This window comes from Tyto alba, unplaced genomic scaffold (assembly GCF_018691265.1).
Source record: "Tyto alba isolate M040663 unplaced genomic scaffold, T.alba_DEE_v4.0 Super-Scaffold_23, whole genome shotgun sequence".
Classification (NCBI taxonomy): Eukaryota; Metazoa; Chordata; class Aves; order Strigiformes; family Tytonidae; genus Tyto; species Tyto alba.
The window spans coordinates 9,340,315-9,358,658 of NW_024881297.1; the positions used below are offsets into that span (position 1 = coordinate 9,340,315).

An 18,344-nucleotide genomic window follows, 5' to 3' on the forward strand; every position below is an offset into this window, starting at 1 on the left:
GTGCAGCAAGTAGGCTGTAGCAAGTAGATTACTCACAGCTATAACAATGGCCAGACAATGTACGTTGTGTATCCAAAGCATGAACTAAAATTATTCAATACCTCCAAGAAAGTAAGTACCTTCCTACAGACCCAAAGCTTCCCAAGCAGATGTTGATTACCTGATAGGAAAATTGGGACCCTATACATACACCCCATTAACCTAAGAAAAAGCTTCGGCTTTACTGGCAGTATCTCAAAGCACTCATCCTACTCAGAGCCATCAGGTAGAAAAAGCTGTGATAGATCACATAGAACTGCAGGAACTATTCTTGCAGCAAGGTGAAATATAAAGCATCTTAAATTCTACACGGCAAACAGCAATCATCCCGATCTTCCCCTCACAACTAATATTGGTGCACCTATTTTGTAACAGCATAGCTGTGTTTGGCTCAGCTGTTAACAATAGCTTTGTAAGCAAGTGTTACAAGCCCTTATGGCTTTTTGATATGCCTATGTAGCTGCTTTTCTTTCCATTTCCCCTACTATGTGCCAGGTTACAAAAACACTTCCAAGCAGCAGATTCAGAAATAGAAAGAGTTCAAGGCCAGGTTTCACACCTGCAACCTTGCAGCTCTGGGCTGTTCCAGCCCTGAAGACCAGTCTCCTCAGTATAAATCCAAGGCTTTCTCTAACATCCAGATTTTATGTTCAGTGATTCCAAATGAAGTTTATGATTTTCTACTTATTTGTTTGGGGTAGGAAGGCATGGGAGAAGCCGGAGAGGGATGGAAGCTAACCATTACACGGATCACATTTACTTTGATGAAGTAATTTAACTGAATGCCAGAGTAGTTCATGTAAATTAATTTATCATCCAATTTAAGAGACTGTCTCACTCCAATTCCCACCAAAAAAAAAAAAAAAATCAAAAAGAGCTGCTCTTATTCAATACTAACATACCATTCATACTTTGGCTTCCCTAAATACTTCAGAAGGTAATACTATTTAGCACGAAGTTTTAAAGGGTTAAGTAGCAGTTCTAATTTTTATTTCTTTTAGAATTCTGCACAATAATCTTTTTCTAAAGTACTACAAATATCACATTAACTTACATCAGCACCTATCGGAAACACCCCATATACCTCCTGAGTTCCAGCGTGGGGGGACAAGAGACAAACACCTTAAAAACAAAACAAAGTAGGTCCCCATATGATACTAGTGTGCTATGTCCATGTATGTGCCAATGAGAAACGTTGACACCTAGAGGGTATTCAAAGAGCAAGGCATCAGCAAGCACTGTTGCTTAAGGAGTATATTTTGGCTTGTTTAGAAAACAAGTTGTCCTGTATTTGGTCAAATTGCCATGCAAGACCCATTTCTTGAGTCCAGGTGTGATTTATGCAACTCATGCTGACTCTCTGTTCTTCTTGGATGGACTGCATTATACTGCCTACCTTACATAGGACTTTTCTTGCCATGTTGCTCTAGTAGCCCTGCAGAATAGTTTAATAATCTCTAAGTCTTTGGCACAGAAGACGACTGAAAAAAAACGAAACAAAAACTTGTTTATTTTGCTACAAAACAAGTATATAAAAATTAAAATAAAATTGAGAGGGAACAAAACTGTAACTCTGTATTGCCTTCTATAAGAAATATAAACAGAGCTCTCTTCTGATATATACTGACTGTCCAAACGGAAAATAAAGACCCAATGACATTTTTAGAAGAACAGGATAAACAACTCCCTGTTCTAGCAAACAGCCTTTCTCTCTCTGCATAGAGAGACAGAGAGAGAATGCAAAGTCATTTGTACATGGCTGAGACTGTAAGCCACAGGAGTTTCTGCATTGCTACTTAACCCACTCTAAAATTCATTCAGATGGTAGAAGGGGAGGCAGGGGGAAGACATTTCCAGAAAAAGGGAAGAAAATAAAACAAAAAACAAACAAATCCCATGTCTTCATTTTAAAAGGCAAGAAAACTCTGGAAATGATCCTAATGTAAATCTCAGACAAATCTGCATTTTGCTGAAACAAGAACTTCGGGTTTAAGCCACGTACGAAAGTAGTTCAAAGTTCCTCATTAAGTCTAGCTCTACTTGAGGCACTGAGATGTTGAAAAACATCAGAGTGAAAATTTAGTAACTGGCTTGCCAGAGAGGAAAGAAGTTGAAAGAAAAACAGACAGTATCATCTGTGACTTAAGTTTGTATTTCGGGAAATTAAGATCCTTCTGGTAGTAAATATAATACTTGAATTGTTTGCAAATAGGTTTAATCATCTAATTGCCATGTACAAGGAAAATCTATGTGCTATCAGAACTCAGCACAGCTAATTACTAGAAGGCAAAAATAAAGATTTTTATCAAAGTGTGTGTTCTTCAGCTATTATATCTATCAATATTTATGTCACTTAGAGCCCCTTCTGGGTGGTTGCTGCATACATTTTGCGTGCAGTCAAAAAGCTTCCCGACTGCTAACGTGCTTTTAAAAAGAAAAGCTGGCCCAAATCCTGCATTTCCAATTCAAGCAGTGGATTCTGAAGCCTGTTAACTCCCTGGAGCACCTGATAGTTAAAGACTTGTTTCCGCTTTTCTAACAATTTCCTGGTTTGCATAACAATCCTAAGAGAAACACTCTCAAGAAGTTTTCCAGCACAGAGAGATTTTGTCTCCAACATACTTCTAGTTTCAAGGCATAGGAAATACTTACATATAGTTACAATAACTTTAGAGATATATTTGTCTACAAACATATTTATATATAAATATGTATCAGCTGCTTGGTTTAAAACAAGATTATGATAATTTTGCCATATCCAGGAAATACAAAACACTGGCTTATGCCTGGTGCTTAACTCATGCCATTGTGAATAAAGAGGGGGGAGGGAAGGGGTTTAATGTTTAATTTCCTGTTAAAAACACACACAGGATAAAATCTTCCAAAGAGCAGTTATAAAACATGCATTTGTTAGCCAAGAAACTAGGTAAATATGGAACGAAGCCCAGCCTCACTTTTATTCCTTCCCCTCCTCTCCAAAGAACAAAGTAACTGAAGGCCACAGTGCATATTTGAGCTCTACTCAGTGACTAGATAATTAATCAGCCTGGCTGATTTATGCACCCTGTATCCATTGGGGTAGTTCCTCAGATAATGCAGTGACGCAGTTGGGAGTAAGGTACTGTATTGCCTTGTATACTGCACACATGCCAAACCACCGTTGTACCAACTACTGACTAGCTCACCGCCACAGCTATCTGGTTAAACACAAACAAAATAAGCATTAGCATGCAGCCAGGACCTACCAACAGCCAGTTTCTAGCAACAACAAGTTGAGAATACAGCTACCTTCAGTAGTGGCCGGAGACATTATAGAGGGTATTTTTTTAGAATTTACAAGGGGAAATGTTATTTTCTGATCCCATTGAAACTCAGTGCCATCCATTCTGGAACTGTGACTTTACCTGCAGCAATTCAGGCTTCATCACTGTGCATGAGGATGTATTAGGTTATTCTGCAATTCACCACACTAGAACTCCCAGACAAGTACCAAATTTCTGCATGATATATAACAATTACAGCCTTTAACAACTCCAGTTCTTCTCTTTGTTGAGATGCCCTAATTAGACAAAAATATGGACTGTATTTAGGAGAAATTGAATACTTATAGCAGTTTTCAACAGTAACACTGTATTTTTTGATCTTACAAGAAAAATAACCCATCAAATACTTTCTGTCTACTGTGTTAAGGTCAAAGTCAGGTCCTCAGTGCACACCTTGCAACACCGAATTGGAGAAGCTGTGGTACTTCTTGCGACCTGCTGGGATTCACACTCAAAATTAGATGTAAACAACTCTGGCTTCAATTTTGTTTTATTTTTCAAACGAGGCTACATTTATTATTGCAGGTATAGCTCAAGAGGTTTCTTAGCTTTTGGTAGCATATTATTCAAATTAACACAGCCTAAGCTTTTTAAGTAGATGAACCTTAAACACCTTCTAGTCAAGGTTTCTAGTTTCATATTTGAAGCAAGAAAAGAAAGGCACAGATATTATGTATCTCTCTGGTGAATTAAATCTGATGGAAGGCATACTGAATTTCTTGCAGATTCTTTGTAAAATTGGCTTTGAGACACTAAATAGTCCTGAGTTTATTTCTAAAACCTGCACTTAAGAGCTGTTGTAATTATTTGTGCTCTTTCCTTAAGAAATCAACCGCTGTTGACCACTAATTTAATCACAGTTCATCAGTGAATCTCATATTACTGCATGAGTTGAAAATCTTCCTGCTTATTTTCACTTGATGATAACTGGACATTATGCCCTGATTCCATGATTTGTCATGTGAAAAGACAATTGACTAACATTACGAGAAAGGGAATAGGGTGGAGAAAATCTGTAACACAAAATGAGCCCTGACTTGCCTTCTCAGTACTGCATGTACCCCCAAGCAATAAAATTTCAGGAAAATGGTTATGTTTCTAGCCAACAGTCAGAATATATAAGATGTTATACACTCTTTGCCTCACTCTATGTTGCTACTGCAGACTGTGCAAAAGCAAGATTTTTTCTTTGCTTCTCAACAGTAAGGCAAGTTACAAGTATTTACTGCTAGTTACATCAAGGTATTAAAGATTCAAGTGAAGTAGCAGTATTCTCCAGCGCAGTTGTGACCTGAGCCTTTAATCCAGATGAATTTAACCGTAGAGTACATTAGCTCTTCTCATAAAAGAACTGCTTTAATTTTAGTTCTCTCTCCATTTATCTTATGGCTGTGTAATCTTCAGTAGAGGTCAAAGAGATTTCCCCAAAGAAACAGGAGCTGCTTCTTTTTTACAGGCAGAAAGCATATTTAAGACAGTTCGTCCTACTTTTAAACATATGTCACAGGACAGTACTCTCTATGCTCTCCTTGCTTCTTTACATGTTCCAAAGCAATTAAACAAGCACACAAATGAAACATGAAATGAAAACACCTACTGAAGATAGGATACACAGCCCATCTGCTGCAAAGACTGAAATTATTACTAACATCTTACCATCATCCAGCTCAAGACAGAGATTGTAAACAGCCAGAGGCCTCTTAATACGTTGTCCTTGTCTTCTTGACTGCCTTGGTGGGGCATTTGGAGGAGATACTGACATGGAGATTGGCTCAGGGAAAGTGGCATCAGGCAGGGTTTTGAAAATCTGCAATCAAGAACACAAAGGGTGTTAATTGTTTATCACAAAGAGCAACCTGTGTAATGCAACTATAAACCATTACCAAACAACATTTGGTTTGGATTTCATTCAAAGCAGCCAAGAGCCAAAAATCCATTCCTTCAAGTTTGGGAGTATGCCGTGGGTTTTTAATGAGTGCTTTTAAAATAAATAAATAAATATGATATCATAAGAAAATAAGCAAGGGCACTGTCTACATAATAACCAAGCTGAAAATCAGTTAATCCAGAGACAAAATATTTGCAGCCAGGCTTGCCAGCTAGGATGGAGGGGAAGGGGAAAAAGGGGGCTACTAACTTTATGAACCAGTAACCAAAGAGCTTTATAGCTTTAGCGAGGACCTATAATTTTACCAGAATACCCATTTTAATTTTCAAAACTTCTGATACCATTATAACATCAGCCATTTTAACTGGGGAAAAAAAAAAAAAAAAAATTTATTTTATTTTGAGGGGAGGGGTTTCTTGTTGAGAGATACCATAACAACATACCATGGGAGAATTTTTTCAGTTAACTATTGCATATTGAGTCACATATATATTAAGTGATGATATTCACAAACACACATATGAAAAAGATTGCATTTCTTGTCATCATCTTATCTTTTGAGTCATGACCACTAGCGTATATCACTCCATACAAAATACCATGTCACTTCTCTCTGGATTAACTAGCAACGCAGATTTGCTCAACCTGACAGCATTTTTATTTTAATCGCCACATACAGCATACAGCCTAATGATGCTGATTTACTTCTAAAAAATCATCAGTGTGCTGATGTACAATTTACCAGAAGCCTTTTACAAGTCATCATGGCAGATTCACATGGCCAACTTACCTTAATATGTATTTCATCAAAGACAAACCAGCAGATAAACACAAACAGCAGCTTTATACAAGAAAAGCCCTGTATCTGGTACAGCACCTTACAGCAACGCAACACAGTAATATAACAAGATATAATTAAACAGTATATGGTGTTCTTTTACTCTGCAACTTTACATTGCCATGTATTTGTGTAGGAAATATTATAAAGAGGAGACTCATAATGAATCTTTGAAGGAGAAGCTTTTTATGAAGTAGAAATTCACGCAGAAAGTATGAAGAGGCACCACAGATAACACATTTTTTTGATTATTACAGCACGTCAGGTGCAGCAGAAAGCTAAAAGCCAGTCAGACTACAAGTGAGAAAAATGCCATAAGCATCCTGTGGTAATGCACTCAAGACATCATGTTAAAAGTATAAGAAATACTACACGCCATCATATCCTGACCTGTAAACCCTGAATATTAACACATGTAGGAATAAGGTGACCCAAGAACCCACGTACACACTGGCTTACTGCCACTTAATCATCACTCTTGTACTGGCAGCTAGAAGACTGTGATGGTACAAAATAATTAGAACCACCGTTGTCCATGAAAACTGGGGAAGAACCACCATCTTGCCAAAACTCCGCAGCAGTGGGCTGAAAGCCTATATGTGGTGTGCAAAGGAAAGCTCCAGTGGAAATATTACCTTCTTCCTCAGCAAGTGAATGTTGCTGTGGGGGAGATAAAATGATGTAATTTGAACTTCCCCATACCAGTGTTAAGAAAACTGGCTCACACTCCTTCACATGCCTATGAACAAGGGATTACAAGACAGAATGCCAAAATAGCGCAAGCAACTCTCTATAAACAAAATGTTTATCGAGAAGAAAGAAAACAGTCCAACTTGGTTGTCCCCGGTACAGATGCAGCAGCACTCTCAGACAGTGACAAAGCTCTAATTGTGCTCAGAGTGCTAAAGACATTTCTTAAAACATGATGCAATATATAATAATGAAATCTAATGTGCACCTACATGGCACTTGGCTAACAGTACCACACTGCCCCCTTATGTGTAAATACAAGGCTAGATTGAGCAGGTTTAGGGATAAATATTTGCTTCCAAAAAATTTAAAAGTACCAGAACTTTAAATGCCATCTTCTCTATGGACTAAGTGTTGAGTTTGGGTTCCCTCATAAATATCTCTCTGCCAAGAGGTTTCAGCATGTTGTTTACTATGTCACATTCAGCAGCTGTGTTTATTTGTACAGCCTTATCCACGCATCTCCTCTGAAATTAATGATGGTGAGAAGAACAAGTATTCCCCAGGAGTACTTCATAAGAAATGAGCTTTCTTGTATGCATTTAGGTGACTTGCACAAGTTGCAGTAAAGTTCTTAAGTGTTTTTTCCTCATCTCTCACAAATATTCAATACACTCTTCTACAGCCATTAGCAATGAAAAACTAAGTCACAAAAGCAAAACACAATCAAGAAAACTATAAAAGCAATCCTTACTCAATGATACTCAGTGCCCCACAGGCAACAGGATAATGAATTGGAGACAGGTACGAACCCAAGATTACTAATTGCAAGTAGCTATGTGATGTGAAAAAAAAGGTTGGTGGTTGGTTCTGTTTTATGAGGGAGCAGGGGGGTGAAAACCCCTATAAATAGGAGAAATAACAAGAAAGCAGTGAAGTCAAACTTCAAACAGTGGCAGTCCAGCACATGCTAGCTAACTTCATGGTGATACTGGTGGCAGGTAGACACGAGCTGCCCAAAATAGTTCTCTCTCCCCTGATAAAATGTTAGGGTTACTGAGTCCTCTCTTTCACCGTCAGGATAAGCCTATCACCTCTACCTTTCATTTTTTTTTAGTGGCAAAGCTGTGCACAAACGTTTCCCAACAGCACTGCTCAGCACAACTCGGTGCTACCCAGTCACAGCGCTGGGCTGATGGCCGGCCGGCCAAGTTCCCTCCTGCAGACAGGACGCTCAGGTGCACATCGGGCCTGTCGCCTATTTTACCTCGCTCTGCTCTCAACTTCTTGCTGTAACAGGTTGCTAGGGAAGCTTCATTTCTGGGATAAGGTCAGTAAGTACTATATTGCTTTCTAGGGAGCAGAGATCACCTCCCAAGAGTTCCTGGGTAGCACGAGGCCACATGTTCCCCACACTGACTGCGACCTGGACAAACTCCATCCTCTCACTCCTACACTTCTCTGATGCAGCGTTACAAGCTGTAGCACTTTCTTCCTTGTGCTCACATTCAATATCTGTCTCCACAGAGAACTAAGGGATTCGTGAAAGAAGTATTCAGATGTGAACTAGAGAATGTAACCTCTTTACTATCTGCAGAGTAAATTTACGCAGGCAGAACAAATTGAGACTAATTGTAATACTCAGCAATGAAATCAACAAGTATCACAAGTTGTTCTGTAGGATTCCAAGACACATAAAAACAAACAAACCAAAAAAAAAAAAAACAAAAAACAAAAAACAACCCCAAAAACATACACACAACCACCACTAGAAAGATAACTGGGGGGGGGGGGGGGGTAATATAAAAAACAAGAAACATCCTTCCCTCATGTGTTGCATGAAAAAGTATATTTGGGGTCATTTTTGCTCTTTCAAGCAGCTCATATTTGTGTTCACCCCTACTTTTGTATTTTCTTTTTGTCTTTTCAGTAGGAAAATGAAATCCAGTACAGCCCATCCATAAGTAGACCTTCTTTTTCAGCAGTAGAAATCTCTTTCTGTTGCAGGCCAAAGCTACAGCTCATCCTACAGTTTTGCAAAGGTGAGCACTTGAAAAGCAAGCAGAAGGTCAACCTCTGCCCTAAGAAGTGCACATACAGCATTCAGCTTCTCTTTCTTGCTTTATTTTCACTTAAATAGACAAGTACTTTTCATCATGCCTTAATGGATATTGGTCTGCTGCACTGACAGAAGCGTTATAACATCTGCCTGAGAACAGGGAGATGGAGGCATGCTTTATCTCAGTTGTGGGGAAAAAAGTTTTTTGGTTTTATTCAAATTTGCTTCTAGCCTTATTTATTATTTAAATACCACTGAAGTGTAAATGTTTCACAGCTAATAAAAGATGCCTGCTGTGAGAGACCTGTTGTCAGAGGCACACCATGTATGCACAGAAGACGGAATTCAAAATTATACATACACAATGTGAGCACCTGAAGTGGTACTAATATTGTCGTGCTTTGACTGACTTGCACAACAGCATGGAACCACACCTGACTAAGTGTCGGAATACCTTCTTGAACTGCAAGCTGTTGCTATCAGATGCATGGTGAGGCAACCACACATATTCAATCAGGTGGAAACCCTCCGATGAAAGAGCAGGACTGGAACACACTACTTAAATAGATCTTTGTGCTATTCCAAAAAAAAGCCTCACTTCAAGTAAAAGTCAGGTCTACCACCATCACTCATCTAGATCGCAGAAGTTACCACAGCTTAGACTAATGCCCATATAAAGACAAGAATGAAGTCCCATGACTGAATTACCTCATTCAAGAAGCAATAAAAATGTAGTGAATGAGACTCTGAGTTTAAGGACTTCACAGTCACATCCAGTGTTACATAGCTTTTGAGACTGTGGCCAAACTGCATGAGATTTATAGAACATCAGTTCTCTATAAGGTAGTTCTCAGAAGCACAGGCATCCTGCTGTTGACCTACTTGGGGGCAAACTCAGAAGTGAAACAATTTACATAAGGGAGAAGACTAACACATGTAGCACTCAAAATTTTACCGAGCAGCAACTCCAACTGTTAGTCAGTCCTATCTCAGTTAATCCAGTATTTTAAATGGTTGGTTAGGTCTGATCTTACACGGAAGAAGAATTTAAAAGTGCACACTGACTTAAGTGGTGGATTATACTTCAAGCCTGAAGTGTAGAAGTTACAAGAAAAAAAGATGAGACTCTTGTTCAGCAATTTAAAACACTGGTATGTTTGACCTATTTCACTCTATGCAATAGTACAAAATGGATACCTTACAAGTCTAAACAAACCACAAACCATCTTACATATACACCGCTAATAACAGCCCTGTCTAGAGCAGTGAGCCCAAGACCATCCCAACATAAAACCATTCCAATTCCTAAACCCATGTCCCACAGTCTATAGAAGCATTTCTTGAGAGTAATGAGCCAAATTCAACATATTATCATACTGTATTCTACCAGCAGACCCACATGGCAGTAGCCCAAGGAATTTTGCCAGATTTCCCTTAATCTGCAACAATAGTGTTGGACTCTAGATTCTGAGCTCTTAGTAGAGCCCATTTTAGAAATTCTAAAAACCCATGGCTGGGAGGAATTAACTTGGCCTATTATTCCACGAGTTTATGACTAGATGTATAGTTGAACATGAAAATGTAGATTAGATTCTGCAGCTACAAGAGAATACTGATCTATTCTTTCTCATCTCAAGCAGAACTAATTAATGAATTTCAGTATGTTTGCCAGGAATCACTTTAGGAAAAGACCCAGACATCAGGTCATCTCTGTCTGCTTTGTATCACTGGGGTAATTAAAATTTCCTCTAAAAATCAGTGGGAGGCAAACAGCAAGGACAGAGTGGGATGAAAAAGAGGGGAGAAAAAAACGGAGGCTTAGTAATAGAGCTAATGAGGATAAACTTATAAAAAAATCATTAACAGCTTAAAGTTGCGCCATGATTTTGTTGCAAGACAAAACCCCCATTCACTCTCATAACACCTACCGCACAAAACATGCATCTATTTCCTTTCAATACATGCAGAAGAATCACAGTATCAGAAGTCGCTGTCTAATGCAGAGGAGGCTAGAACCTGCAAGGTCATTCCAAGTTCTTTGAAATTCGGCTAGTAGTATAGCCTCCACTATTACAATCATATTTTTTAGAGGACAGTATTCTCAAGACAAGAACATCATCAATACAAGTTTTTTTACTTGGGTAATTTCCCTTCAATATACACTTGATTTGCAGTTGGTAAATAAAAGAAACACACACAGACACTTCAACTAATGTTTATTGAACAATATAAAACATCATCCACTTGGGCCACATATACCGCTCTGCCCTTATACATTTTATGGCTGTGGTACTCCTTGCAGTTCCATGACAACTGGCTATCCTATATGCTGATCAAAGAATATTTTATAAATTAGCAGCTGGTGGGATAGCGCAAGAAAAACTTATCACCATGGTCTTTTCTCGACTTAGCGCCTTTTCAATGTAATGCAAACCCAATTCAGGTTAGATCCAGCAACCTGTACAAAAACAAAAACCACATATTTATATTAGAGACAAAAATGCTCAAGAAGAGAGGCCAACTGTCTTAGTGGTTCACAGCATGCTCTTACCCTGATAGTCTTTCTAAGCTTTTATTCTTCTTAAGAAAATTGTGCCCTTCTTTTTGCCATACCCTGAAAACATGAAGCAACAATGTCTTTCAGGTCAAGTTATAATTTTACTGTAGATACAAGCATTTCAGGAAGGGCAAGGTTAAAATAAGCATCTTAAAATACACTGCAGTAGCTCAGCCATTATTTGTAACCACTAGCCACTAATTGTACATTAATTGTAATCCTTTATTACTGTACTTTCTATACTTTGTTACTGTAATTTCTTACTCTTTTGCACTTTACTATGGATCAAACCATTTCTGGTTTTAGTCAATATGATCCATTTCTTCTGGTTCTCAGACTCATGATTCAATAAATATAAAATACATGCACTAGAAATTCTTTACATCAAATAGAATACATCTTCAGTGTACACAATGTGATAAGGTTGATTATTTCTAAAAATAATATTAAATATTTTTGAAAAAAGGTTCACAAAATCTTCAATAAAAATTACCAATAACGTAATTAGAATCCTTAATTAACTTACCTCCCCAAGGTTACTATCATGTCCACAGGTGTGCCTGCCTCAGAGTAGTCATCCTGACTTCTGCACCTCAGCATCCACACACTGTAAAATATGATTTGCTGTGCACTGACTTCTATAAGATTGCACAGGATGCAGATTTTCTGAGGCTTTGAAGTTTGAGGCTTGATTCCCACTACAAACCACAAAATACCTTTAAGCAATATTCACAGTCATTATATTTGGGGGGAAAAAATATAAAAAAAAAAAAAAGAAAAAAAATCAGATCAAGAGTTGAACAATACCTGAAGCTAAGGCCCTAGAGGGCCACCAACCAGAAAGCATCAACAGTGCTCTTGATGTTGCCTGGCACACTGTTTAGTTACAGTGCAACAGAGGATGCGGCCTGAAAACTAACCGGGTATAAGTCAAAACTAGAAACAGAAAACATCCTTGGCTGTGAGCCAAACCACAAAGCTCTGAAAAATAAATAAATAAATAAATGATTCCATCCAAGATAGTCTTTTCTTCATTGCAAAGATATCATTTGCTGCGACCATCTGCCTAGCAGCCTGACTACCCACAGCAAAGTGAAACACTGCTTTTAGGAAATTTGTGGACACTGTGACTCTCAATCTTGTAAAAAAACTGGTATATCTGCTATCAGCTCCTCGTAACATAAAAGCAACTAGAGCTCTGGACAAACTGCAAACTACGAGAGTGACAAAAGAACTGAGGGAATTTTCAGGCAAACCTGATGTATCTGCAGACCCTAGTAGCCACTCATTTGGCCTGACTACCTCGAACCATGTAGTTCACATTCGAGCTTTAATGAAGCAACTAAACATAGCCTGTAAAACATGACATTACCGTCTGGAGGACAGCTGTGAAAGGATGTAAGAAAAAAAACACACCAAGGTTAAAAACGTGTGTCCTTTGATCGCTTGCGAATTATGAGTTCGTTGACTCAGCCTTTCTAAAAGTAGCACTCCTGACACAAAGACTGCAGCTTCCAGCGTATCACATCTCGCTCCACCTTTTAACAATTGATGAGAAGAATGGTCCTGATAGCAGCCCATTCACTGCTGTCAACCAATCCATTTTATTCATAGAAGGAAATGAGAGAGTTAAACATATACCAGGTTTGAAATACCTACAGGTTTGTCCACTGCAGCAGCAGAAAGAGCAGATTTACCTTCTCTTCTATGCTCACCTACTGTAACTCACACCAAGGAGAGTATTTTAAAAAGGTTGTCTCTCCCTGTTACAGCTACACATAACAGTTTTGTGTATGCTGTTTAGTTACAGGAAATACTTAAAATAACCAAAAAAAAAATAGCCTTCAAATTAGAAGATTAAATACTCGATCTAATTGCCCAGCTTTCTAAAACACAACATACTCCTAGCTACTAAATGGAAAATAATGCAGAACGAGAATGTTTGCAAGAATTTTCTCTTGCAAAGAGTCTGAGAAGTCCTGAGAAGATAAAAGGCGGCACATACAAACCTAAGTCAGGAGCCAGCAAAAACAACCACCACAGCCAAAAACACCACAGGTAAACATGATCTCCCCTTCATTAGTAATAAATATTCACGTATTAACATTAATACACACACATACAAATAAATATGTCACACCTAGTTTTCTATAAAATTTATAAACAGAAAGGTGAATAATATATTGAGAATAAAAACCTACATTTGACCCCCTACCACACTGTGACTGTACAAAGCATCAGAACGGTATGTCAAGATCTTTGCAGGAGACACTGCCAGCTGTAGCCAACCATGAAGCCTCACCATAGCATTTTCTTCTCCATAGATTTCCCTACTGCCATCACGAGGATTTATATCATCATTGCTTTGTACAATATTTTCTGCTCTTTGTTTTCATTAAAATACTTTTTTTTATCTTACATTATGACTATAGGGTCTTTGGAAGCAAAGTACATGTTTTTCATTTGTATGTCCAGCACCCTCTGCAATGAAGTACTGATGCTTCATTAGTGTAAATGGCATGCACACAAAAATAATAATACTGGAAATAATGTATTATCAGCTGACTGCCACATCTTGTTTATTCAAAAATCTGTTAAATGGTTTGAAATACACTAACCTCTCTGGTAAGGGAAAAGCTTACTAGAATTCCAAAGAGTATGTACAAAAACACAACAACATATTGCACTATTATCCATTAGCAATGATCAGATAAGATGGCATTCAGTTCAGTTTAGCCAATATAAAGAAAAAAAAAAGTTTGTAAATTCAATGCTTCACTTACCATTGACAGCTGCAATGAAGTATAATTCTTACATCACACAGCTTCGGCCTAACAATTTACCTTTTAAGCTCTTCAGGAGCACAACAACTTTTCTTCTTTCCATGTCCCCTGAACCTTATGATGGAATGTTTTCTTTGACTAACAAAATTTTATTTAAGAACATGCATTTAGCATTCTCCATAAGGTTTTCTCCCTTGCCTCCTCCTCCATACATGGAAGCACAGAACCCTGATCATCAAGACTGAAGCAAATATTAGTCAACTGAAATCCACTGCCTTATCATAATTTCTGTTTACTTAGAAACATTGCCTGTAGGCAGTGGAAAACTTGGAAATTTCATATGAAGTTGAGAGAAATTTCCCAAAAATAACCGTAAATAACATAGGCAAATCAAGAAGGCAGAAATCTGTGTCTATATTATTTGAACATGCCATGTATTTGTAGTGCAGCGTCTCAGCAGACAACTTCTATCCCTGAGAGCATGACTTTTGGTTTAATTTTATTTTTTTACCTAATACGGTTACTCACAGTACATGTTTTGTTTCTTTTAGAGCAGTCTAACAGCATACCAATCCAGGTATTGATCCAGACTTAGTTCCTTTTAACATCACCAACTGCAGTCACTTACTATGCATAAACCACATTAAGATTTAGAAAACTGTCATCTTTTAAACAAAGAAACAAACAAAAAGATTTGCAGTTAGTTTACCACACCATGTGTGTGGGTGTCTCACACTGAAGGGCTTTCTGCTATCCTCAGGGCAGAGAAAGGGTTTAAAGAGTTTGCACACACTATAGTGGAACAAAACAGCTGCTGTGACTTCTATCAGAAACCATGATGAATTTCTTTGGTGTGCCTGCTGCCCTTTCTGCTTTTGACTCAGCCAATCATTAAGGCATGCAAACTGAATTAAGTTCAGGAATAGTTTCAATGACACTTGTGATTAGTTACATGCTTAAAGTTCAGCACATTGTCCTGAATACTTTCTTGAACTAAAGCTCATGGGTTTCTTCATAAACTATACCCTAATGGAGATACCTTAATGTAATTTTTTTCCCTCCAAGTCAAATGCTTGTTGACTTGAGAAACATTCAGCTTGGGGAGGTTTCAAATTCCTACAGCATAGCAAACCGCCACAATTACAATGCATTGCTTCTTGGTCCTCCGTTGCAGCCAAAGGCAAAGCAACATGAAAGCTGAAAAAAGCCCTCTGTAGTACTTCTCACATGTCTCTTTACCAGGACTTCAAAGGGATCTGCTGTGTTGTCAAAATATCGCCTTAGTTCAGATGATGGCTGTGCCACTGTACACTAAAGCATTTACCTGCAGCAGAACTGATTTAAACATGCCGTGATCACTGAATGGAGACATGTGCCACATCTGACTGTGCCACTTCATACTCTCAGATGAATAACTGACTTCACCTGCTTCCATTTCTTCTGTCTCACAAATATTGCATGTATTATGCACTGTAATATGTTTTAAGGCTAAAGATTTTCCAAGTATTACTACATGAAGTTGATATTGGCTTAAGAGCTCAGTAGTATTAAATTCTTCTCTTGTTTTTTAAAAAAAAAAAAAAAAATCATAAAAGTGCCTAAAGTAAGAACAAAATAAAACATTTATTTTTCATAAAGATTTCTCCATAAAACTCTTTTGAACAAAACTAAATGAAAACAAAGATATATTTTGTATAAAGTAAGTAAAGTCTTTGCCCTTTATAAAAAGATTAATAGAGAAAACAAATTAAAACAGTATTTGCCTTATATATAGGAACTTTGCAAAATGACCGTCTTTGAGATGATTTTGCCCACAGGTTGCCTGAAGTATAGAAAAAGATATCTTTTACCATGCCTATTCCCTTTCAGCAGACTCCGGCTTTCCAGTCTCAATGAGGGACTTCTGTCTAGCCCCTCTCTTTATTTCTTCTCATTTCTTTCACTATAATTCTCATCTTCTTTCTGTTTTTGCAATCTTGCTATTTGTACTCACTATTCTTTCCTCCCCCATATGCTGGTTTAAATTTTCCAGTCCCACTGAGATTTTTATTCCAACCACCTCCCTCATCTTCTTTGATTTTTTAGACTTCTTTTTTTATCCTGTTTTTTTTTTTTTTTTTTTTCCCCTCTTAAAATACTGTTCAGAGAATTGAGAAACCAAAATGGCTCACATTACCACTGAGGCATCTCTAGAAGGCAAATAAATAAGCCCTTTGAATAGTGACATTCATTCCAACAAGATGTCAAAACACTGTAACAAACAGCAAGATGAACATGTATGTACACGCTCTTCATGCTGCCGTGGAGTGGACTGCCCTTCTTCCTCACTGCAAGTCAGAAAGACAGACCAGAAGAGCTGAGAGGTCCAAGATTGCCAGTCTGTGAAACGCTTGGGAAGAAAAATTAATTTATACCTTTGAAACTCATTTGGGGGACGAGGAAAAAAAGAAATCAAAACCTTTTTTTTGGGTCCAAGTTGACAACCACTTTTCATCCAAGGATTACCTAAAGGTCAAGCAAAGATTGTTCCAGCCATTGTACAAGCACGGCTGCAGTCAGCCCCCCGAGTTTGTTACCTCAAGAAAAGGAACACAAAAGGAAGGTATAGCTTCAAAGCAAATGAACACAATGAGGAGACACAAACATGAATTACTTGATGCTTTTTAGTGAAGGAAAGGATATGGGATGTGAAAATCAAGGGACACCAAACAGATACAGCAAGGGAAAATGGGACAAGACAAGACAAGCATGAAATGACACCAACCTTAAACACCTGCAAAGCAAAAGGAAACAAGAGCGCTGCTGCACACAGCTCAGCACAACACACGGCAATTCGAGGAAAAATTATAGAGATCATTCAATATCAAAACTGAACATGCTCCTACTTTGCCCAGCACATCTGGCTGGCCTTTCCCTATACCCATATGACAGAAGCAGGCAAGAGAACTCACAGGTCTCGTTTGCCTCTGGACTGGCCTCCCTTCCACAGCAGCTGGTTCTGAGGGTAAAACACATTGTCTCAGCTTGGGTCTAGTTTTTATTTTCTCTTTTGAAGTAGAGATCTGCTTCTACAGCTCATCTTCTGAGTGGACGCAAAAGTACTTTAAAGAGACTTATCCATAACTGACAAGAACAAAAGCTAAACAATTATTTCCCTAATGCTCTTCTATCTGCCCCCTTCTAGTCTGAATCATTGTGCAATTCTAATGCTAGTGAAGCGACACATCAGGTCTCACAGTCTAGTTCCAGCATTCAAGTCTCAACGTTGGTCTGATTTTGCAAAACATCCCCATCTCAACCTACTATGATTGGTTCACAGCCATGGTTTAGAAGTACATATGCAGCCTGTAAGCAAGGTGGAAGTGGTACTGACTGGTTTCTAGCTAGCAGGAAATACATGTACATATCAGCAAAGATTTAAAAAAAAAAAAAAATTACAAAACAAACAAACAAACAAAAAAAAACAGCTTATGCACTAACCATGATATTCTTATCACAGGGGAAGTTCACATATCTGGGTTTCCACACATAAATTGCACAGAAATTCTCTAATTAGTACTCAGCAGAATTACGATAGTGGAATGACTGTACCAGGATTTCAAAGCTAGTAACCCAGCTAATTATGCCTCCTCTTAAAAATGAATTGTGGATCTCCTTCAATAAAGCTATCCAGACAAGACATAACGAACGTTGATGGAATATGAAAATATGTGAGGAAACATAACAATTTTTTACCATTTTGACTATCAAGTTACTGTATTTAAACTGGAAATGCTGACGGCTATTGCTTCTACATTTTAGAAGTTTGTTAGTCATTTCATTTGCTACAGGGGAAAAGAAATGCCTCTCTGCACTCTGCTAGAGCCATAAATTAGGTATGCATGAAGTGTGAAGTGTTGCTTCAAGTTTGTTTGTGTCAGTGTACCTCCACCTTGACTCCAGCACTCTTCTACACTTCCAAACTTCAATTCTATTAGCAGAAGCTGCTAAAAATTAGCAGAGGCGGAAGAGTGGCTGAATGAAATATTTGAAAGTATTTTAACCCCCAGCTGGTGACTTTTCCTAGGACTTCACCAGGGCTAGAAATAAAAATACCTAACGCGAGACTGAGTAAGTCTGAAATGCATAGAAATTCAAAACAACAATATAAAACAAACATTAGATCGA

General features: G+C 38.1%; 1 protein-coding gene and 1 long non-coding RNA gene across 6 annotated transcripts in view; both read right to left on the reverse strand.

Annotated features, from left to right (window-relative positions):
* The window catches only part of ARHGAP10 (Rho GTPase activating protein 10), a 159,946-nt gene that overhangs the window by 42,686 nt on the left and 98,916 nt on the right, over positions 1-18,344 (reverse strand). For all 5 annotated transcript variants that reach the window (XR_006165645.1, XR_006165646.1, XM_042796386.1 and 2 more), the window contains one exon: positions 5,019-5,169. Coding sequence is in view for 3 of the 5 variants with exons in the window: in XM_042796386.1 (XP_042652320.1) it covers positions 5,019-5,169 (151 nt within the window). In the remaining 2 variants the exon portion in view is untranslated. The remainder of the gene's footprint in view (positions 1-5,018; positions 5,170-18,344) is intronic.
* Positions 11,037-11,460, reverse strand: LOC122153768. The gene is made up of 2 exons (XR_006165647.1): positions 11,389-11,460; positions 11,037-11,295 (listed from the first exon to the last, which is right to left on the reverse strand). It is a non-coding gene; the product is annotated as an uncharacterized LOC122153768 (long non-coding RNA).